At 43.2% G+C, this 24,582-nt stretch overlaps 1 protein-coding gene across 3 annotated transcripts in view; it reads left to right on the forward strand.

The window, feature by feature from the left end:
• pnpla7b (patatin-like phospholipase domain containing 7b) overlaps nucleotides 1–24,582 on the forward strand; it is a 312,946-nt gene that overhangs the window by 269,197 nt on the left and 19,167 nt on the right. For all 3 annotated transcript variants that reach the window (XM_048613831.1, XM_048613829.1, XM_048613830.1), the window contains 3 exons: nucleotides 660–808; nucleotides 2,975–3,127; nucleotides 6,953–7,069. In XM_048613831.1, coding sequence (XP_048469788.1) covers nucleotides 660–808; nucleotides 2,975–3,127; nucleotides 6,953–7,069 — 419 coding nt within the window. The remainder of the gene's footprint in view (nucleotides 1–659; nucleotides 809–2,974; nucleotides 3,128–6,952; nucleotides 7,070–24,582) is intronic.

The following is a 24,582-nucleotide window of genomic DNA, read 5'->3' on the forward strand; positions in this document are numbered from 1 at the left end:
CCCCTTCCCTCCTCCCCTTCCCTCCTCCCCTTCCCTCCTCCCCTTCCTCACCCTCTCTCTCTCCCTCCCTCTCTCCCTCAAGAACAGAATAGGACCAAAATTTAATCAGTTTGGTTGCTCGTGGGGAAAATACAATCAATTGCCTGCAGAGAAAATTTAGTTGCTCAGCATGATTAACCTGTCAAAGCATCAGTAATTTCTAGTATGCGCTCCAGGCTCCAGCATCAAAGTAACTCCGTTTTGGAGTATGAAACCTTATGGTCCAGCAAGAGGACCTTCAAGCTTTTAAATTATTTCCTTAATCTTCTATGCTCAAAGGAGAATAATCCCAGCCTTTCTTGTTTTTCCCAGTACCCACCAAGGGGCCCAAACATCAATGATTGAAGAGAACTATGGCCCAGCTTTGTCATTGTGGTTTGTGTTGGTGTGAACATTGGCATCTTTTACAAGTGGAGTGTGGACCACTCTGCATGCTGTCCCTGTCATTGGCTGTTCTCCTCAAACGCTATCTGCCCACAAGGGGGTGCAATTGGAGAGGTTGGAAGTCTGGTCACTTCCTGCAGAGCTGGACACTGCTCACTCACTCGGGTGGATGGTTTCCCGAAGGCCCACGTCCAAGGTTAAGAGGTTTTGCTGACTTATCTTTCTTTTCTTCTCAGCTGATGTCGCACGGTCTTTGGGCGCAAAGGTGGTGATAGCAATTGATGTTGGCAGCCAGGATGAAACCGATCTGACAAATTACGGAGACTCCCTTTCTGGCTGGTGGTTACTGTGGAAACGCTTTAATCCTTGGGCAGCAAAAGTGAAGGTAAGGAATAAAAATCCCTGTAGGACCCTTGACAGCTTCCTGCACGAAGCGAGTGTGGGTAAGGGTGGCTGGTGCCTTGTAATTGCTATGGCAAACAGGATAAAACAATCACTAACATCAGCACAGCAAGCACTGATGTTTATCGAGCACCTTTAATGTTTTAAAGGGCTTGATGCTCTTCATCGCAGTCTTATTAAGCAAAATTTCACACCAAACCATAAAAGACACGATTGGGTCAGATGGCCAGATGGTAGGACTTAAGGAAGGTTTTAGGGAGTTGAGGCTTAACCCAAGCTATTGACAGTAGAGCTGTTAAAATCGAGGATGCTGAATAGGCCAGGATTAGAAGAGCAGAGATATGGAATGGAGAGCATTATACAGGTAACGAACGGCAATGCAACGGAGGAATTTGACAACAAGGATGAGAATTTTACAAACGGGTTCGATAACGGGGATCCAAAGTGCTGATGAGAAATGGGGACATGGTTCATGTAAGGACGCTGGTGTTTATAGAGTGTAGAATAAGAGAGGCTGTCCTGGAGGGCACTGAGAAAACCAAGTCTAGAGTTAACAAAAGCTAGGACAAGAGTTTCAGCAGTAAACATAACTCTGCAGAACTGTGGTCTCTCCGACCTGCAGTGATGTAATCAGTAGCCTTTCATTTTAACTCAATCTTGAGGGCAGCCTTCCTTGCTTTTGAAGAATGAATGATAATGCAGCACAAACTCGAAGAGTCAGTGGTTTGTCTGAATCAACAGGGAGCAAACGTATCCAGTTGAATTTTTGATTACTCAATCTATTCTTTTAAAACCCAATAAATGATCTCATCTGAGTCCTAGACTGTAACGTGTTGCAGATTAAAACCTTATCCATAGAGTTATAACACAGGAGCAGAACACTTTGTCCGACCAGTCCAATTTGATTCACCCACCACATATATCAATCAATCTAATTAGATTTACCCACCCTGTTTCCGTATCACTTCAAGCCCTTTTCATTCATCCACCTATCCGGTCAAATCTTGCATGTTGGCAGAGTTTATAGCTCAAGAGATCTGCTCTGGAATGGAGAAGGGCTTGCAGTGGGAGGGGCAGGATCTGGTGGCTGTAGCCCACGTTGGTACCAACAATATGGGTGGAATTAGGAAGGAGGTTCTGCTGAGGGCTGTATGAGATGCTAAGTACTCAATAAGGAAGCAGAACTTCAAAAGTGAAAATCTCTGGTTTATGACTCAATCCACATACAAATTGGCACAGGTCAAAAAGGCTATAAGTGAATGCATGGCACCAGTATTGGAAAAAGTGTTAGGTGTATCATTGATATGATTTACACTTGTACTATGCTAGGACTGGTGTTCCAGCGAGATGGGGAACCAGGGTAGGACATCAAGCATGATTGTAATAGGTGCTTGTGACTAGGTTTAAGTCAAGGTAACAACAGCAAAATGTCGGATGAGCTCAAGTTTATGTTAAGTGCAAGGCTGAGCAAGCGAGCATTGGAATTCCTGTGTATGAAGGAATCAGAACTTGATGAGGGTTTCAGCTGCAAAGTGGCTGAGTAAGGGAGGAAATGGCAGATGTCACAGAGGTATGTGTTGATGGTCTTTGTGATGATGAGAATGAAAAATCTAAGGTTCAATTTGGGGTCAGATTGGACACAGCAACTGTGACCAGTTTGTGCAGCATGAGGCACTTGTCAACGCAGTGAATCAAATTGGTATTGGGGACTGAGGGTTTGCTGTCCCCAATCTTCAGTTGGATGAAATTTTTGTTCATCCACTGCCAGATGTCAGACAAGCAATATGGTATATCAATGAAGAGACAAAGTGGTTCTCCATGTGAAGAGGTTTCTCCTGCCCTCTATTTTAAATCTCATTTAATCTTGTGTTGATTGTTCATGCCCACACCCCCTCACTGAGTTGGAGGAGACTGTGGTCTGCATCTGAAGCTGGCAGTCTGATTGAAAATGTAGGGCCTGGCAGCATGTGTGGAAAGAGAATCTGTGACCAGTTGAGCATTACTAGTGTTTTCTGTTATTGTTTTTTTCGACATCCTGTCATAAAAATTAGTCATATATAACCTCAGTGAGAAGTATCATCTGCTCTAGTTTCACTCAGCTTTTCTTGTTCACAGACACTTGTTGTATGTTATTCTGTCATTTTTACAGGTTTTGGGCATGGCAGAGATCCAAACTCGCCTTGCTTACGTTTGCTGTGTGCGGCAGCTGGAGGTGGTGAAGAACAGTGACTATTGCGAGTACATTCGACCTCCGATAGACCGCTATGGAACCCTTGAGTTTGGCAAATTCGACGAAATTGCAGTAAGAGGAGCATCGCTTTGAGCTATTGTTTGCATCTTTGGTTAAGCTCTGACAGCGCTAGCAGGCTTATCATTCTTTGCAGCTGATCACTAATCGATCCATCAAAAGACCTGCATTTGATGAGAAAACCACCCACCAAAAACTCGAAACCTAATTGGCCTCGTCCTCACTATTCTACCTGTTGCGGATGCATTTGTTCATGATAGTGTTGAGAGGAGTTCCCCACACAGTGTACTTGTGGAGCTAAAGCCCTCTCTTAACACCAAACCCTCCATGTTGTATTGCACTATTGCCATGCTAAATAGGATAGATTCGCAACATTACTAGCGGCTCAATGAGATGCAGTGGTTAGGGTCAGTATTGCAATCAGTATAATTGTACTCCACTGAGCATCTTTAACTTTACTCTACCATTACCATCAAGTCAAGTAACCAACTCTAGTTCAATGACAGTTGTTGAAGAGCATGCTGGGAACAGCACTAGGTATACCTGAAAATGAGCTGCTATTGTGGCATAACTACAATACAGTACTAACATGTATGGTAGACAGCAGATACAGCGTCTATAGTCCGTGGGGTGATGGTTGCAAAGTAGATAATCCTCACCACTGAGCACCTTTGTCTATGTGTCCATGTGCATTATTGGTCACCACAAGGTAGATTTGTTGCCACCATCCTCTTTTTAGGGTAAAGATCTACAGGGGTTTGGCTTGACAAAGGAAAACCACCAAGTAGTCTTTTTTTTAAATTCACTCCAGTATAGTCACAAGTTCCCATATGACTTGCAAATTTCTTATGCAAAAAGAGTTAATCTCAATGGATTCCGTCCTCTGTTTGGATTCCACCAGGAAATCTTCTGCCAGTGTCCGTTTACTAGTTTTTGCATAACTGGCTGTTCCTTGACCTGTTGTTCTGTGACTGGCTATTGCTGGCTCGTTGTTTCTTGGCCTGGACAAGATTGAGGCTTGAGCTGATAACTGTACTAAGTAACATTTGGAACATGTGTTTCAGTAGAGTCTAACCATCTCTCCTTGACATTCAGTGGCATTACCGTTGTTAAAGGCTACATCATTGAATATTCTGGAAATTGTAATTGTCCAGAAATTTGACATATACATTGCAAAAGCAGGTTAAAGGCTGGGAATTCTATGACTCATAACTCACTTCTTGAGTTCCCAGAAACAGGCTACCTTCTGCAAGCCTCAAGTCAGGATAGTTATGGAATATGCTCCATTTGACTAGAGTATAGGAGTTGGGAGGTCATGTTGTGACTGTACAGGACATTGGTTAGGCCACTTGCAGAATACTGCGTGTCTCTCTGCCGTAGGAAAGAGGTTGTGAAACTTGAAAGAATGCAGAAAACATTCACAAAGATGTTGCCAGGGTTGGTGGGTTTGATCTATAGGGAGAGGCTGAATAGGCTGGAGCTATTTTCCCTGGAGTGTCAGACACTGGCGAGTGACTTTATAGAGGTTTATAAAATCCTGAGCGGCATGGATAGGGTGAGTAGGCAAGGTCTTTTTCCTGGGGTGGTGGAATCTAGAACTAGAGGGCATAGGTTTATGGTAAGAGGGGGAAAGATATAAAAGGGACCTAAGAGGCAACATTTTTATGCAGAGGGTGGTGCATGTATGGAATGAGCTGCCAGAGGAAGTGCTGGTGGCTGGTATAATAACAGTATTTAAAAGGCATCTGGATGGGTACATGAATAGGAAGGGTTTAGAGGGATAGGGGCCACATGCTGGCAAATGGGACTAGATTAATTTAGGATATCTGGTTGGCATGGACGAGCTGGACTGAAGGTCTGTTTCCATGCTGTATGACTCTATAAATTCAGTTCTAACAATTCTCGAGACTCAACGTTATTGAAGGCAAAGCAGATTGCTTGATGGACACCCCAAGTTTAACATAAATTCTCTGCTATTCAATCTGTTCTTCTAATGCCCGTTGTAACTCTGAGTGAGAAAGCCATTGCCAATCAGAGCACAGAAAAAGGCTGTGTCTCTGGAGCAAAACAGTGTGTTTTATTCCTTAGCTGTCTTCCTCCCTAGTCATGCAAGTTTGTGCCAATGCAAGTCCCTGTTGAAAGCTATTGATGTCCCTGCTTTCATCGTTCATGTGGGCAACGAGCTCCAGTTCTTTATCTCACTCTGGGGGGAGAAGAAATTCTCTCTCTCAATTCAACAATCATTTGAACTTGTGCCCGTAGCTATTGGGAGCAGTATTTTTTTTCACTTCTGCGTTATCTAAACCACTCATAATTTTGCACATTTCTTTCAAATCTCTCCAGGATCTCCTTTGTCCCATGGAGAACAATCCGAGCTTTTCCAATCTAACCTTATAATTAAAATTCTACATCTCTGGAATTGTTCTAGTAAATCATTTCTCCACCGTCCCGAGGGCCCTCACACCTTTCCTAAAGTGCAGTGATCAGAACTGGATGCAGTGCTCTAATCGTGACCTCGGGAGAGCTTTATAAAAGTTCAACATAACTTGCTGCTCTTGTGATTTTTAGTTCAAGAATTGGTTCAGTTTTTGGAGCACTGAAGTGCTCCACAGGGAGGCAATGGCCTAGTGGTATTATCGCTGGGCTGTTAATCCAGAGACCCGGATAAGATTCTGGGGATCTGGGTTCAAATCCCGCCTTGGCAGATGGAGGAATTTGAATTCAATAAAACATCTGGAATTAAGAATCTAATGATGACTATGAATCCGTTGTCAATTGTTGGGAAAAACCCATTTGGTTCACTAATATCCTTTAGGGAAGGAAACTGCTGTCCTTACCTGGTCCAGCCCACATGTGACTCCAGACCCACAATAATGTGGTTGACTCTTAACTGCCCTCTGGGCTATAAATGCTACCTAGCCAGTGATGCCCTCATCCTGTGAATGAATAAAAGGAAGCCTAGGCTGACATCTCATTGCTGTTCTGAGGGAGTGTTGTATACAGTCAAACGTCAAAGTCTTTCATATGAGACATTACCCTAAGGCCCTGTTTTGCCCCTCAGGTGGTCAGAGATGATTCCATTGAAGAATTTTAAATAACTTGACCAGTCTGATCTGCCTGTTACAGGAAAGATATTATTAAGCTCGAGTGTGTTCAGAAAAGGTTTACTAGGATGTTGCCAGGAATGGAGGGTTTGAGATATATCACTAGGCTGGGACTTTTTCACTGGAGCATAGGCAGTTGAGAGTGACCTTGTAGAAGTTTATAAAATAATGAACAGCATCAAAAAAATGAATGGCAGGTGTCTTTTCCCTCGGGTGGTGGATTTCAAGACTGGTGGGCATATTTTTATGGTGAGAGGAGAAAGATTTTACAATAGGACATGAGGGGTAACTTTGTTTACATAGAAAGTGGTTCATGTGTGGAATGAAATGCCAGAGGAAGTAGTGGATGCAGGTGCAGTTACAATGTTTAAAAGACATTTAGATAAGTACATGAATAAGAAATTTTTGGAGGGATATGGGCCAATCACAGACAGATGGGCCTAGTTTAGTTTGAGAACATGGTTGGCATGGACTTGGACCTAAGGGTCTGTTTCAGTACTCCATGACTCTATAAAAAAAGCCAATATTTATCCCTTAATCAACAGGCTCATTTTCTAGTCATTAGCACATTACTGTTTGTGGTATCTTGCTGTGCGCAATTTAGCTGCAACATTCCAATCCTGTTTATGCAGTCACTGCATTTCAATATTACAACAAGGATTCTAAATCATTTGAGATGTCCTAAGGCTACAAAACACACTAAACAAATGCAGATCTTTCTAGAAGTGCTCACCACTGTTTTGAAGATGACCTTTTACTTGTGATCCCTACGCAGGAAGTGGGCTATCAACATGGGAAGACACTATTTGAGCTGTGGAGCAGAAGTGGAGTTATTGACAATATCCTGAAAGACAGACCGATAGACAACGTCACCAAGGCATGGCCCTCTGATGTAAGTTTGATGTTCAGTAGTACTGGAGAGTAGACTGGTATCTGCAACAAAATCTGAACTCCTCTGAATAACTGTAGCAAGTCAAGGCTTGTTGGTGGGACCAACACACAGAATGTTATTAATTTGTTTCGAACATTTACTTGACTTTTCAAAGCCATTTTCAGTTTTGGACAGTGTATTCTTTCCAAGAGATTGAAATGACTATATATTCCGGAAACTGTTGATGTCCTGAATAAGGTGTGTGATGTATTCTGCTGCTATTATGCTCTGCTATCTTGACCAAGATCACTGAGTACACCGTGTGCTAATCCCTCCCCTTGCTTTTGTTTGTCCAGTATTATCCACTTCCTGTAATATCCTCAGGAGAATCTCTCAATCCTTTCTCTGGGCCACAGTTATGTTTCTTTCTGCCTTTTCACATCAATAATTTTTTTTTAGAAGTTATATATACTTTTCAGAAAAAGTATATATTTTTCAGAAAATTTCAGAATGTACATATTCCAAACATAGTGTCACACCGGCCCAGCGTTGTTTGATTTATCTCATCAGTGCTCATTCTCCTTAAAAGCTTTGTGACCCTGTCTCATTGACTTAGTTTGACATTTTTATGTTGGAAACAGAGAGAGCATCATTCAGGGGTTGTGTTATTGTGACAAAACTCAGTCAACGTTCAGTATGTGGTGTTGAAGCTTTTTCTGATATTGTTTCTGTGAGTGTGGGAAGTTTGAAAATGCACAAGTCACCTACCTATGTTATTTCTTAGTTTTAGGTTTCAGAGAGAGAGAATTTAGACAAACAGATTTGTTCAATTTGCATTTTGATTGGCAAATCCTCTCTTTGAATTTGAGAGGCCAGATAGTTCAGGTGATCGTATTTTTCTGGGATTAAGCAAAAGTGCTATTCTGTTACAGGCACTTTGAAAATCCCTTGAAAAGAAACTGAAATCTCAGAGCAACACATTTTGGTGCAGGAAATGTGTACATCTAGTAACGAGTTGTTTATAGAGTATTAGCAATTGTGATTTTAAAAAAATCTTACTCTCTTTATTCCAAGATATAGTTGGGTTTCTTTGTTGTTTCTTCAGTGCATGTTTAATTTATTGTAAAATAAATTTGTTTGAAATTTAAACTTAAAATTAGATCTTCTGTGTTACTTTGTCACATTAAAATGCCAGAACATAACACAATGATGACGGAGGCACATCCAGTAGCTAAATGGTGTTACCAACTGCATTTGCACACTCCCCAAAACTTATCGAAGGAGACACAGTCATTGGGACGGGGAGGTGAGACTAATCCCTGAGAATGTTTATAAATGTTGAAAATGATCTGTAATAAAGTATTCAAGAAAATTGCAACATATAAGAAAAAGATTGTAGAATCTTTCTTGTTGGATCAACTTAGTTGGGTCAAACAATACATAGACCTAATATTCCCTTAGGTTTAGAAGAATGAGAGGTGTTTGGAGGCTAAAGGGTGATCTTGTAGAAATTTATGAAATCATGAGGGGCATGGATAGGGTGAATAGCCGAGGTCATTTTCCCAAGGGTGGGGAGGGGTTGAAGCCTACAACTAGAGGGCGTAGGTTTAAGGTGAGAGGGGAAAGATTTAAAAAGAACTTGAGGGGTAACTTTTTCACACGGAGGATGGAGCATGTATGGAATGAGCTGCCAGAAGAAGTGGTGAAGGCTGGTACAATTACAACATTTAAAAGGTATCTGGATGCGTACATGAATAGGAAAGGTTTAGAGGGATATGGGCCAAATGCTGGCACGTGGGACTAAGTCAGATTGGGATGTCTGAATATAAAAGCAGGGATGTACTACTGAGGCTTTATCAGGCTCTGGTCGGGCCACATCTGGAGTATTGTGTGCAGTTTTGGGCCCCATATCTCAGCAAAGATGTGCTTGCCCCAGAGCGGGTTCAGAGGAGGCTCACGAGAATGGTCCCAGGAATGGAAAGCTGAACATTTGAGGACTCTGGGATTATACTCATTGGAGTTTAGAAGAATGAGGGGGGAATCTAATTGAAACTTTCAAAATACTGAATGGCCTGGACAAAGTGGATGTTGGGAAGATGCTTCCATTGGTAGGAGAGTCTAGGACCCGAGGCCACAGCCTTAGAGTAAAGGGAAGACCTTTTAGAATGGAGATAAGGAGGAACTACTTCAGCCAGAGAGTGGTGAATCTATGGAATTCACTGCCACAGAAGGCTATGGAGGCCAGGTCACTGAGTACATTTAAGACTGAGATAGATAGGTTCTTGATTATCAAGGGGATCAAGGGTTACGGGGAGAAAGCAGGAGAATGGGGTTGAGGATCTTATCAGCCGTGATTGAATGGCGGAGCAGACTCGATGGGCCGAATGGCCTGATTTCTGTTCCTATGTCTTATGGTCTTATGATTGGCGTGGAAGAGTTGGACCAAAGGGTCTGTTTACTTGCTGTGTGACTGTATCTCATTTAAAAGTATAACATTCTTAAAGGGGCTTGATATGGTTGATGCTGGAAAGATGTTTCCCTTGTTTGGGGAGTCTAGTGTTGAAAGTCACAGTTCTGGCCTCTTTGGACTGAGGTGAAGAGAAATGTCATTCAAATGAATGTGAATCTTTAGTGAATCCTTCAGCTGCAAATGTTCAGTTATTGAACATACTCAAGATAGGTTTATAGGTTTCTGAATAGGAACAGAATTGACTGGGGTGGCGCGACATATCAGAAGGTGGCGCAGGTAAAAATGTTCAGCTATGATCTTATTGTATGACAAAAGTGCCAAATTCCTACACGCGGTCATATTTCTTATGTTCTTAAATGATCTTCGTCATCCATGTTTATCTTGTAATATTGATTAGCATCACTAGCAACAGAACTGGCCCACAGTTACTTGGTTTGTCACTTTCTTAGTTTTTGAACAAGACTCTTCCATTTAGCTTCCTGCAGTCTCTTGGTACAATTCCAATTTTGGAAAACTCAGTGTATACATAGTTTCATTCCTGACCCCTTTCACTGGAGAGTATTATAGTCCGGTGTTTTGTTAAGCCTGTTGGTACTGCTTCCTCCATCAGTATTGATTTGTGGCTTCTTCACATTCCAGTCTGTGTGTCTGTGTGCGCGCGCGCGTGTCTGTGTCTTTATATTTTTGAATGCTGACTGAAGTGGGCAAAGGACTGTTTCAATACCAAAGATTTCAGAAGGGACTTTTGCATTTTTTTAAAAGCACGTTACCCACACTCATACTTATTGTTTCTTCCACTGCTGCTTGTTGCAGCACTAGGGGAAGGTTACTGCAGGCAGACTGGAGCCTGTGGACATATACAGAGGGAGATTTGTCTGGCAACATGTACCTGATTGGTCTGTGAGTGGTGACCATTTGTCAATAGCAGAGGCTTTTGGCCTGCTGTGATTGGCTTCTAGGTAGCTGGATGGGTTGTGGGTGCGATTAATAAAATCAGAAGCATTTGGAATGGGATGTGGTGTCCCTTTCTATGCAGTAGAAAATACCTAAAAAAGTTTATTTTCTCTCACCTGTTACTGTAAACAGTTGCTTGTGAACATTAAGTCAGAGACTTTTTAAATTGTGAACCAGTCACACACCGCCTCCTGCGAGGAAGTGAAAAGAGGAGAAATTGAGAAGGAGCAGGATCTAGCACATCTTGTGGACAGGGACCATTGTGCTGCCTTCCCAGTTTTCCCTTCCACCCGTAGCAGCAGTGTTATTTTGTCTGTGTGCAGATTGTTTTAGAACGGTGGATTAGAGTTTTAACTGGTAGAATTACATATCAATAGTTCAAAGTGTTTACCATGGTTACAATCTTCTTATTTATAATAAGAAGCGGGAGCGGTGAGAGCGAGGACCAGAGGGCTGCTGGGAGGTAAGTTTCCCATTTAAATACTTCCCTCGTGGAATCAGCGGCCTCCATTTTTGCAGCAGCAGCGGGAGCGGTGAGAGCAAGGACCAGGGGGCTGCCGGGAAGGTAAGTTCTTCATTTCGGCAGTGGAGCTGAGTGGGAGCGGTCGACTTGCGCTCTGGGAAGGTGAGTGAACTAATATATTTGGGTAGTGGTGTGTTGATAAGGTAAGGATTTTTTTTTTTTTATCATGTGCTGGTAAGTAATGTGATTGGTAAAAATTTTTAATTTCATTTATCTATTATTTGATATTATAGTAGGACTAAGCTAAGCTTAAGAGTAAAAATGGCAGGAGATCCCAGGCCCGTGTTATGCTCCTGTTGCTCAATGTGGGAGCTCAGGGATGTGGCTGATGTCCCCAACTCCTACATGTGCAGGAAGTGTGTCCAGCTGCAGCTCTTGTTAGACTGCATGACGGCTCTGGAGCTGCAGATGGACTCACTTTGGAGCATCCGCGATGCTGAGGAAGTCGTGGATAGCACGTTCAGCAAATTGGTCACACCGCAGATTAGTCTTGCTGAGGGAGAAAGGGAATGGGTGACCAAAAGGCAGAGAAAAAGCAGGAAGGCAGTGCAGGTGTCCCCTGTGGTCAGCTCCCTCCAAAACAAGTATACCGTTTTGGATACTGCTGGGGGAGATGGCTCACCAGGGGAAGGCAGCAGTAGCCAAGTTCATGGCACCATGGCTGGCTCTGCTGTACAGAAGGGCGGGAAAAAGAGTGGAAGGGCTATAGTCATAGGGGATTTGTTTGTAAGGGGAGTTTCTTAGGCGGTTCTGTGGTCGAAAACGAGACTCCCGAATGGTATGTTGCCTCCCAGGTGCATGGGTCAGGGATGTCTCAGATTGACTGCAGGACATTCTGAAGGGGGAGGGTGAACAGCCAGCTGTCGTGGTGCATATAGGCATCAATGATACAGGTAAAAAATGGGATGAGGTCCTACAAGCAGAATTTAGGGAGTTAGGAGCCAAGTTAAAAAGTAGGACCTCAGAGGTAGTAATCTCAGGATTGCTACCAGTTCCACGTGCTAGTCAGAGTAGAAATGAAAGAATAGGCAGGATAAATGAGTGGCTTGAGAGATGGTGCAGGAGGGAGGGGTTCAGATTTTTAGGACATTGGGACCGGTTCTGGGGGAGGTGGGACTATTACAAATTGGACGGTCTACACCAGGGCAGGACTGGAACCAATGTCCTACGGGGTGCTTTTGCTAACGCTCTTGGGGAGGGTTTGAACTAATGTGGCAGGGGGATGGGAACCAAATGAGGGGAGGTTAGTGGACAGTAAGGAGGTAGTAACTAAAGCCTGTAAGGAACTAGATAATGAAGTCAGTGTGACTAAGGGGAAGAGTAGGCAGAGAGCAGATGATGAACGCAAAGGGACAGGTGGTCTCAGGTGCATTTGTTTTAATGCGAGAAGTGTAGTAGGTAAGGCAGATGAACTTAGGGCTTGGATTGGTACCTGAGAGTATGATGTTATTGCTATTACTGAGACTTGGTTGAGGGAAGGGCAAGATTAGCAACTAAATATCCCAGGATATAGATGCTTCAGGCAGGATAGAGAGGGAGGTAAAAGGGGTGGAGGAGTTGCATTACTGATCAAAGAGGATACCACCGCTGTGCTGAAGGAGGGGCACTATGGAGGACTTGAGCAGTGAGGCAATATGGGCAGAGCTCAGAAATAGGAAGGTGCGGTAACAATGTTGAGGCTGTACTACAGGCCTCCCAACAGCGAGCATGAGGTAGAGGTACAAATATGTGGACAGATTATGGAAAGAATTAGGAGCAACAGGGTGGTGGTGATGGGAGATTTTAATTTTCCCAATATTGACTGGAATTCACTTGGTGTTAGGGGTTTAGAAGGAGCAGAATTTGTAAGGAGCATCCAGGAGGGTTTTATAGAGCAGTATGTAAATAGTCCAACTCGGGAAGGGGCCATACTGGACCTGGTGTTGGGGAATGAGCCCAGCCAGGTAGTTGAAGTTTCAGTAGGGGATTACTTTGGGAATAGTGATCGCAATTCCTCAAGTTTTACAATACTGATGCACAAAGATGAGAGTGGTCCTAAAAGAAGAGTGCTAAACTGGGGGAAGGCCAACTATAGCAAGATTCGACAGGAGCTGGGGAATGTGGATTAGGAGCAGCTGTTTGAGGGTAAATCCACAATTGATATGTGGCAGGCTTTTAAAGAGAGGTTGATTAGAGTGCAGGACAGACATGTCCCTGTGAAAATGAGGGATAGAAAGGGCAAGATTAGGGAACCATGGATGACGGGTGAAATTGTGAGAATAGCAAAGAGGAAAAAGGAAGCACACATAAGGTCTAGACGACTGAAAACAGACGAAGCTTTGGAAGAATATCGGGAAAGTAGGACCAATCTGAAACGAGGAATTGAGAGAGCTAAAAGGGGTCATGAAATATCTTTAGCAAACAGGGTTAAGGAAAATCCCAAAGCCTTTTATTCATCCATAAGGAGCAAGAGGGTAACTAGGGAAAGAGTTGGTCCACTCCAGGACAAAGGAGGGAAGTTATCCGAGGAATCAGAGAAAATGAGTGAGATTCTTAATGAGTACTTTGCGTCGGTATTCACCGAGGAGAGGGACATTACAGATGTTGAGGTTAGGGATAGATGTTTAATTACTCTAGGTCAAGTCGGCATAAGGAGGTGGGGGAAGTGTTGGGTATTCTAAAAGGCATTAGGGTGGACCAGTCCGCAGGTCCGGATGGGATCTATCCCAGGTTACTGAGGGAAGCAAGAGAGGAAATAGCTGGGGCCTTAACAGATATCTTTGCAGCATCCTTGAGCCCGGAGGACTGGAGAATTGCTAATGTTGTCCCCTTGTTTAAGAAGGGTAGCAAGGATAATCCAGGTAATTATAGACCGGTGAGCCTGACATCAGTGGTGGGGAAGCTGCTGGAGAAGATAATGAGGGACAGGATCTATTTACATTTGGAAGAAAATGGGCTTATTAGTGATAGGCAGCATGGTTTTGTGCAGGGAAGGTCATGTCTTACCAACTTGATAGAATTCTTTGAGGAAGTGACAAAGTTGATAGATGAGGGAAGGGCTGTAGATGTCATATACATGGACTTCAGTAAGGCGTTTGATAAGGCTCCCCATGGTAGGCTGATGGAGAAAATGAAGTCGCATGGGGTCCAGGGTGTACTAGCTAGATGGATAGAGAACTGGCTGGGCAACAGGAGACAGAGTTGTAGTGGAAGGGAGTTTCTCAAAATGGAGAACTGTGACCAGTGGTGTTCCACAGGGATCCGTGTTGGGACCACTGTTGTTTGTGATATACATAAATGATCTGGAGGAAGGTATAGATGGTCTGATTAGCAAGTTTGCAGATGACACTAAGATTGGTGGAGTATCAGATAGTGAAGGGGACTGTCGGAGAATGCAGCAGAATATAGATAGATTGGAGAGTTGGGCAGAGAAATGGCAGATGGAGTTCAATCCAGGCAAACGCGAGGTGATGCATTTTGGAAGATCCAATTCAAGAGCGAACTATACGGTAAATGGAAAAGCCCTGGGGAAAATTGATACACAGAGAGATGTGGGTGTTCAGGTCCATTGTACCCTGAAGGTGGCAACACACGTCGATAGAGTGGTCAAGAAGGCATACGGCATGCTTTCATTCATCGGACAGGGTATTGAGTACAAGAGTTGGCAGGTCATGTTACAGTTGTATAGGACTTTGGTTCGATCACATTTGGAATACTGCGTACAGTTCCAGTCGCCACATTACCAAAAGGATGTGGATGCTTTGGAGAGGGTGCAGAGCAGGTTCACCAGGATGTTGCCTGGTATGGAGGGCGCTAGCTATGAAGAGAAGTTGAGTAGATTAGGATTATTTACATTAGAAAGATTAAGGTTGAGGGGGGACCTGATTGAGGTCTACAAAATCATGAGAGGTATAGACAGGGTGGATAGCAAGAAGCTTTTTCCCAGAGGTGGGGGACTCCATTACTAGGAGTCATGATTTCAAGCTGAGAGGGGAAAAGTTTAAGGGAGATATGCGTGGAAAGTTCTTTATGCAGAGGGTGGTGGGTGCCTGGAACACGTTGCCAGCGGAGGTGGTAGAGGCGGGCACGATAGCGTCATTTAAGATGTATCTAGACAGATACATGAATGGGCAGGGAGCAGAGGGATACAGATCCTTGGAAAATAGGCGACAGGTTTAGATAGAGGATCTGGATTGGCGCAGGCTTGGAGGGCCGAAGGGCCTGTTCCTGTGGTGTAATTTTCTTTGTTCTTAAGTGCAGAAGCATGCTCCATGCTTTCTGTTAACCTGGGTCAAAAATGGCAGGTAAATAAGGGAATTTTGTGCACTTTAACAAAATCTTTAACTTTTGTGACGATTTCCAAGCTAGCCAGGCTTGATTCCAGTGCACTGTCCCAACGAGACGTGACTGTGTGTATAAACCATGGCTTGTGGAACACTATGGACCCGTGTGTATGCTGGTTTGAGGGTGTTTCTCTGCTATGCTGTATTCAGAGTGTTTAAGGTAAAGTGTAAATGGGGACACTTTAGAGATCAACACATTGCTGTTATTGCAGTGTTTCCACTATTAAAGTCAACAACTTCAGATTTTACTAAGTTAAGCCATTTCTCCTGACTGATCATAATTAATCCACAACATGTTTCAAAATGTCATTACACAGGAGGTTTGTACAGTAGCCACACTTCACACCAAGGCACAGTCTGTGATGAAAGCTGCTTTCTTGCTTCTCATCTTCCTTTCTTAGTGACCCTTTCTACTCCTTTACTCAGCATTAACTTATTAAAATACCATCGTCTAACTATCTGGCATATAGAGATAGCACAGCCATTCCTTTTCATCTCCACCTTGATTCTTTTGTTTTCCTCCTAAATGCCTAATTTTTCTTTGTTCCAATAAAGCTGTGATTGACGCAGTCTGCTTGTGTGTTCTGTTGTCGGCCAGATTATTATGGAGACAGTGACCACTGAATTTAGCGATCCTTTATCTCAGCTTTTGCCTTAGAGATGGAGCTTTCACAACTCCCTAGTTGCTCAGAAGATGATGAAATATCCCAGTGACGGACCAAGCACGTGTTTACTGTTGCTTGCTCATGCTCTCACTGTTTGAACCATCAGAATTATTATCAGTTTGAAATGATTAAAGAAAAATTTTAGTCTGACTGGCCTGAAAAAACTTCCTGAATGGCTTAACCAGTTTATTTATGTACAGCAAGATCACAAAGAAAGCTAGTTTATTGAATCAAATTGATGCTGTGTAAAATGGTGTGAATATTTATGAGAGTAAATTAAAGACCTGCATTTAACCAGCATCTTGCAAGATGTCAGCAAGTTCGAAGCACTCTTCAGGCAGTGAAGTATTTTTAAAACGTACTCGTTCTCGTGATGTTGGATTAGTATTTCAAATGTACACTGGCTTTCATAAATTTCCCAATCCTTCTGAAGGGCACACGTAGATCAAGCTGCTAAATGACCACTCTCATTTGCAGTTTCTGGTATTTGAGAGAACAAAGGAATAGGCCAATCTGATCATTTGAAGCACTGAATATAAGGTGACAGTCAGTAGCTGCAGTAAAGATGCTGGGGACAATGTTGACTAATTTTGAAACCCAGAAACGTACAGGACCACAGATAGGTCTTTAGATGGGATTTCCTTCTTACAATGCTGTCACCTTTCTCTTTCCCTCACCTACTTTTATAAGTGGTGTAAGTTGCCAAAGTGCCGGAGGGCCATAGGCTGCACTGTCATTAGAGAGGGAACTGCTGGTGGTGTTAACCTGAAGGTCACCATGCCTCGGGCGAGGGGCAAGTTTAAGAAGGTGGGACCTTCATAGTGACCTTTATAAACAAGATGAACTGATATACTCTTTTGTTTTAACCCATAGGATTAGACCATGTCATGCTGTTTGATACAAAAGCAGAAATTGCTGAAAAAGCTCAGCAGGTCTGGCAGCATCTGTGGAGAGGTATCAGAGCTAACGTTTGGGGTCAAGTGACCCTTCCTCAGAACTGGTGCTGTATGATGTCTTTTTACTGAGATGGTAGAGCTGGACGGGAATCAAGTAAAGTGATGAATGGAGGTGGATCGGGCTCTTTTTAACCCCAATTTGTCTAGTCGCTAGGGAGAAACTGTTTTAACTGGAGGCAGGGTTGGTCAGCAGAAGACCTTAATATAAGGTAATTGACAAAAAATAGAAGAGGGATCTATGGAAACTTTTACACAGCCAGCCAAAATGTAGAACCCACCAGTGGATTCAATAGTAATTTCAAAGATAATTGGATAAAATGTTGGAAATGATAAATGTGCCAGGCTGTGTGATAAAAGTGTGGAAGTGGAGCCAATTAGATAGACTCTTCAAAGCCCTGGGACCAGCGCAATAGACCGACTGGGCACTGTATGGTTTCTATGATTTTATGGGAAGGACAGAAACCACAGTGCATTGACGCACGTATTCTTTACGGAGACGTTGCACAGCAGCTAGACCACTACACATCACTTAGTTGGTGCTTTTGGCCTTACAGGTGTCATAAGATGAGGTCAAAGGAAAATATGTCCTTTCCTTAATTTTTAAAAAATGGAGTGTTTCTTTTTTACTACATTTTTGTACTGCATGTCTGTCCACTGCTGTGAAAATATTATGCTGTCTGTACACATTTCGTGTCTGCATGTTCCATTGTTGCAGTTTCCAGTTGAGTGTTTTTATGGCAGGTTCTCATTGGAACTGCTGTGTATGAACATGTAAACTGGGAATCCCATATGTAAGCATTTTCCTGTAATCATGTCGTTGGAAGCAATAACCACGATTCTGAAATCTCCCTCCCCACTATCGCCAACCTATACTTAAACAAGCCTATCAACTTACCACAGCCAATGGATTGCCAGTTCACTATCTCACATGTCTTCATTGCTGAGTCCTTTGAGTATAGAAGTTGGGACGTCATTTTGAGGTTGTACAGGACATTGGTGAGGCCTCTTCTGAGGTACTGTGTCCAGTTATGGTCACCCTGTTATACAAAGGATATTATTAAGCTAGGGAGGATTCAGAAGAGATTTACCTGGATGTCACCATTTATGGAAGGTTTGAGTACAAAGAAAGGCTGGATAGCCTGGGACTGTTTCACTGGAGCATAGGAGCTTGAAGTGATTGTATAGAGGTTTATAAAATCATGAGGGAGTAGGTTTAGTGGCAGGTGTCTTTTCCCTAGGATGGGGATTTCAAGACTAGGGGGCATATTTTTAAGGTGAGAGGAGAGACATTTTTAAAAAAGACATGAGCGAATTTGGTTATGTGAGGAATGAACTTCCTGAGGAAGCACTGGATATGGGCACAGTTACAACATTTAAAAGACACTTAGATAAGAACATGAATAGGAAAAGTTAGGCGGGATATGGGCCAGGAGCAGGCAGGTAGGACTAGTTTAGTTTGGAATTATATCTGGCATGGACTGGTTTGACCAAAGGGTCTGTTTCCGTGCTGTATGGCTTTCATTGTGCACTTCCTGTCTAATTTTCTGTTGATATGTTTTTGATCTCCAGTTTTGTATCAATTTTTCCAGTAGTTAATTTATATATCTACATTTTCAATGTAATTTTCCAATGTCACCTGCGTTTGGTCATGGTGTAATTTTAGGCCTTGTCCACCAGATGGTTCTGAAATTTTAAACATTGTATTGTTCACCACTGGCTAATGGGTGATGCTGTATCACTTTGTAGAGAATCCTTCTGCTATCGTGCTATTGCGAAATGTGATATTTCTCACGTATGAGCGTGCTTTGTTACATGTTGGTTCTAATTGTTTTTAATTTTACTATTTTGTACTGTTTTCAATCTCTTCCATCCTCTTGTCCAATTTTAAAACAGTTATGGCCCACTACCCAGTGTCACATTGCCTCTGTGCCCTACTTAATTGCTGTCCTGTCCCTGGCCTCTCTGCTTGATTTATTTTGGCCACTTACTGACTGATTATTGCAATAATAGGTCATAGAGTTTTCACAGCACAGAGAAAGGCCCGTTGATCCGTATTGTCTGTGCCAATCACCTAGCATCCACCTATTCTAATCCCATTTTACTGCATTTGGCCACTACGGTGTTTCAAGTGCTGATCTGAGTTATTCTTAAATGTCTTGAGGGTTCCTGTCTCTACTGCCCTTTTAGCCAGTGAACTCTAAACACCCACCACCCTCTTGTTGAAAGACGTTTTCTCAAATCTCCTCTAAACCTCTTACCCCTTATTTTAAAACTTGTTATTGACCCCTCTATTAAGGGGAAAACTTTCTCCATATCTACCCTGTCTCTACCCCTCAGAACTTTGTGCAACTCAATCAGATCACCTCTGTCCTTTTTGCTTTAAGCAAAATGACTCCCTCTAATGGAATCACATTCTTCCATATTGTGGTGACAGAACTGCATACAGTACTCTAGATGTGGCCTGACTTACATTCCATATATACAGCTCCACCATAACCTCCTTGTTCTTATGTTCAGTGCATTGACTAATAAAGGCAAGTATCCCATGTGCCTTATTAACCACCTTATTTACCTGTCCTGCTGCCTTTAAGGAACTATGGACATACACACCAAGGTCCCTCTGTTCCTTGATACTTCTGAGGGCCTACTATTCAACATGTACTGTTCAGCCTTCTAACAAGCCCATCTTTGTTATCCTATGGACTCAGGCTTTCCTCCTATTTGCACGCCAATTTTCATGTCATCTGTGAACTTACTGATCATATCTCCTACATCCATGTCTGATTATTAATGGAGGAAGAAAAATGAGACCCAGCATCAAATCCTGTGGTATGCGACCTGGATACAGGCTTCTGGTTACAAAAAGACCCTTGCACCATCACCCTCTGCCTCCTGCAATTAAGCCAATTTTGGATCTAATTTTTCAAATTACCCTAGGTCCCATGGCCTCCAAGCTATGTAACCAGTCTGTCAGGCAAAACCTTGTCAAAAACCTTGCAGAAGTTAATGTACACTATACTAACTTCTGTTTGCTAGGAGCCAAGAGATTGTCTGAGAGCTGCTGGAGACTTGTGGGATCCTTAAAGCCCTCCATGTTAATTTTCTCTGGCAATAAGACTTCTGTTTAGGTGCCAGTTTGTTGGCAGCAACCTAATTAGACACTGATTAGTATAGCAATTATGTCACAATGTGAGTTACACAGACATCCCTTCAATCTTTTGATCAGGTAGGTGCCAATGGTTGGTTTGGGCATGTGGCTATTGGATCTTGTGCACATCTATTTGATTAAAGATATGGCAGCATGTTGGCTCAGTGGTTAGCACTACAGCCTCACAGTGTCAGGAAGCCCCCAGGTTCGATCCCACCCTCGGATGAGTGTCTGTGTGGAGTTTACATGTGCTCCCCATATCTGCGTGGGTTTCCTCCAGGTGCTCCAGTTTCCTCCCATAGTCCAAAAATGTGCAAGTTAGGTGGATTGACCCATGCTGTCCAGGAATGAGGTCTAGGTGGATTAGCCATGGGAAATGCAGGGTTACAGGGATTGGGTGGGTTTGGATGGGATGCTGTTTGGAGGGGCATGGTGGACCCGACGGGCTGAATGGCCTGCTTCCACACTATATGGATTCTATGATTCTATGGAACAGAGAGCACTCCACAGGAACGAGGATAGCTTGCAGGCTAGATAAAAAACTGTTTTTGCACTCCAAAATTAAGGTCACTCCACCTTGCAGCTGTTGGTCTTCAGTATGTAGGTATGCTTATGTTGTGCTCAATTAGAAACTAAACTCCCGAGTCATTGAAGCATAAGAAACATCTGGAAATCTAAAGTTCCATTTCCAACCTGCTCCGGCAGAGTTCCTGGAAAATACACACTGCTTTCCTCTTAGTAGGGCCTTCTGGGAACAAAGAAAGACTGTTACAAATGCAAAGTTGTATAAGCTTCTTATATTTTGGGACCATATTTTATTAAAGTGTAAAATGGGGAAAATAAAGGATGTCATGTGTACCTGTTGTGCATTCTGCTCACAGCAAACCTGGTTAGATTGTTAAAGATTAAATGGAGTCCATGTTGTTTTCTAAAGAAGGAGTTGCTCATGCCTTTAAAGATGGAATAGAGCTGGTGTCTAAAGGATAGCTAGTTATCGTTTGCATCTGACTACAAGGCTCATGTGAATCATGTTGCCATGGACGTTGAAGGGGAAGGGCGTCCAATAATCCGTCATAGGATCGGAAAGACAGGATTCTCCTAAAAGATATTCCTGAATTTGACTGACCTATCAGTTTTGGAGGGGACCTCTAACCCAAGACTTATGGTCATGGTTTACTGGGCAGCAGTAATTTTCATGTTCGCATGACTGGATCAGCTGCAGTTTTATCAGATCTGCCATAGTCTTACTGCATGGAGGAGTAGTTTTGAGGGAACAAATAGCACACTGCTACTACTTGTCTGTATGTTTGTAGGTCCGATATGCTTCAGAGACTTGGACAATTTACAGCCGACAACTCAAACCATTGGATAAATATCATCAATGCTCTCTCTGTAAAATTCTTCAAAATTGTTAGCAGGGTAGGTGGTGGAATGCCTACATCCTCTCCCAAGCTAACATGGGACAGTAATCCAGTTCATGACCAGCTTATGTTGCTCACGTACCTGACAATAGACTCGCAGAGCAACTGGTCTACTTCAAACTTTGTCTTACAAGAGACTTCCAGGAAGATGGAAGGTATTCTTTTGAGGATGTCCTCGAAGCATCGGTGAAGGCATCCAGCATCCCTACTGATTCACAGGAATCCCTGGCCCGCGAAAACCCAACAGGGAAGGAGTGTTTGGGAAGGCACTGAGGACTTTGAGATTTCGATGGAATCATGCAGAGGCTGCATAAGGCTGCAGCAGAAGCTATGCACAGTTTTTTGGGCAACTTATCTCCCTGTTCCTTCAAACACCACCAGCCCCATGAGTGGTAGAGTCTGAATTAGGCATCAGAGCAGTTAGTCATCTCTGCTGTACACAACAGGAGGCATCCTCAACGCTGCTCATAGAAGAAAAATCTTAGTGTCTCTGTCTCATGTGCACTCTGGGTAAAACACCCAAAGTACTATTTCTGGATCCACTTGCACTGTTCTTTGTGCTTTTTGTATTTAATATGTCCATACTCAAATGGCAAGGGTGGCACAGTGACTCAGTGGTTAGCACTGCTGCCTCACAGCACCAGGGACCTGGGTTCGATTCCACCCTCGGGCGACTGCCTGTGTGGAGTTTGCACATTCTCCACATGTCTGTGTGGGTTTCCTCCGGGTGCTCCGGTTTCCTCCCACAGTCCAAAGATGTGCAGGCTAGGTGGGTTGGCCATGCTAAATTGCCCATTGTGCACAGGGATGTGTAGATTAGGTGGGTTATAGGGATGGGTCTGGGTGGGATGCTGTTTGGAGGGATGGTGTGGACTTGTTGGGCAGAAGGGCCTGTTTCTACACTGTAGGGATTCTATGAGATTCAAATGTGAAGAGTAAGAGGGACAAATAGAAGATTAACATTGACTTGGACAATAGCACACCACAGACTTAAACGACTTCCCAAAATGATTGACACCAGAAGGAAAACGTGGCTACAGCTGACTCATAAGCAATGCCATGGGTGGTTCACCAGCTGGTGCCTGCCACTACCTGGGGTCTTGCCCGAGTTTTCAGTTTCTGTTGTGCAACACAACCACTGAGACAATCCGTTAGTGAAGTACAGTTTCCTGCCCTGGACTGTGCCCCTGTAATCAGTCCACACGTGCCTTGGGGAGGTATCACCGGCGTGGTGAATAATGTATGTGATTTAATTTGTCTTTCCAACATAATTTCTATTTTCAGGAAGATGAAGAAAACAAAAACATTGTCTGTGAGATAGTAGGAGCTGCAGATGCTGGAGAATCTGAGATAACAAGGTGTAGAGCTGGATGAACACAGCAGGCCAAGCAGCATCAGAGGAGCAGATTTCTGAAGAAGGGTCCAGGCCGGAAACGTCAGCCTTCCTGCTCCTCTGATGCTGCTTGGCCTGCTGTGTTCATCCAGCTCTACACCTTGTTATCTCAAAAACATTGTCTGCTCTGGATTGGAGATACTAATTATTTAAAAATTGCCTAATTTATATAAATCCTACTTCCTACCTCAGGGCTCACAAACAACAGTATAAAGAACATTAGGAACCTGTGTAAGCTATTCACACCCTTGGGCCTGTTTCATCTTTCAAATACACTGTAGTTGATTAGTGCTTTCATTTCACTTCTCCAGCTGATCTCCATATCCCTTGATAATCTGAAACAGGCATAAATCTAATCATCTTTATCTCAAAGCCTCCAATCTTCCTAGCACCTTAAACCTTCTAGGGGAGAAAGAGTCAGATTTCACAACAATTTTCCTATCCCCCAAATAAATGTAAGTTGCTGTTGACTGGCCAAGCTTTAATTTTAAGATGAACTCCCTCATTCTTAATTGCTGTAGCAGAGAACATAGTTTTAGAAACAGAAAGGGAATGCACTGAAGACGTTGAGTAGCATGAGTAGCATCCTTGGAGAGATGTTTTAGTTATAGATTCCTACAGGGTTAGAAGATAACAAAGGGAAAAGGCACATGTGCATAAACAGGAAAAGAGAAAGAATGAGGTGTTATGTTTGGGTGGAGATCCGGAACCGGTTAATTATTTGCAATAGATAAAAGAACTTGCCATAATATAGCACCTTTTGTGGTTTAAACATGTCCCAAAGTGCTTTAGAGCCAATGAAGAGCATTTGAAATGCAGTCAGTTTGTGATGTGGCGATTGTAACAGTCAATATGTGCACAGCAAAGACTCACTAGCAGCATAGAACATAGAACATAGAACATTACAGCGCAGTACAGGCCCTTCGGCCCTCGATGTTGCGCCGACCTGTGAAACCAATCTGAAGCCCATCTAACCTAAACTATTCCATTATCATCCATATGTTTTTCCAATGACCATTTAAATGCCCTTAAAGTGGGCGAATCTACTATTTTTGCAGGCAGGGCATTCCACACCCTTACTACTCTCTGAGTAAAGAACCTACCTCTGACATCTGTCCTATATCTATCACCCCTCAATTTAAAGCTATGTCCCCTCGTGCTAGCCATCACCATCCGAGGAAAAAGGCTCCCACTGTCCACCCTATCTAATCCTCTGATCATCTTATATGTCTCTATCAAGTCACCTCTTAACCTTCTTCTCTCTAACGAAAACAGCCTCAAGTCCCTCAGCCTTTCCTCATAAGACCTTCCCTCCATATCAGGCAACATCCTGGTAAATCTCCTCTGCACCCTTTCCAATGCTTCCACATCCTTCCTATAATGCGGTGACCAGAACTGTACACAATACTCCAAGTGCGGCCGCACCAGAGTTTTGTACAGCTGCAACATGACCTCATGGCTCCGAAACTCAATCCCTCTAGCAATAAAACCTAACATACTGTACGCCTTCTTAACAACGCTATCAACCTGGGTGGCAACTTTCAGTGATCTATGCACATGGACACCGAGATCTTTCTGCGCATCCACACTACCAAGAATCTTACCATTAGCCCAGTACTCTGTATTCCTGTTACTCCTTCCAAAGTGAATCACCTCACACTTTTCTGCATTAAACTCCATTT

Source organism: Rhincodon typus, chromosome 28 (genome assembly GCF_021869965.1).
Source record: "Rhincodon typus isolate 14 chromosome 28, sRhiTyp1.1, whole genome shotgun sequence".
NCBI classification, from domain to species: domain Eukaryota; kingdom Metazoa; phylum Chordata; class Chondrichthyes; order Orectolobiformes; family Rhincodontidae; genus Rhincodon; species Rhincodon typus.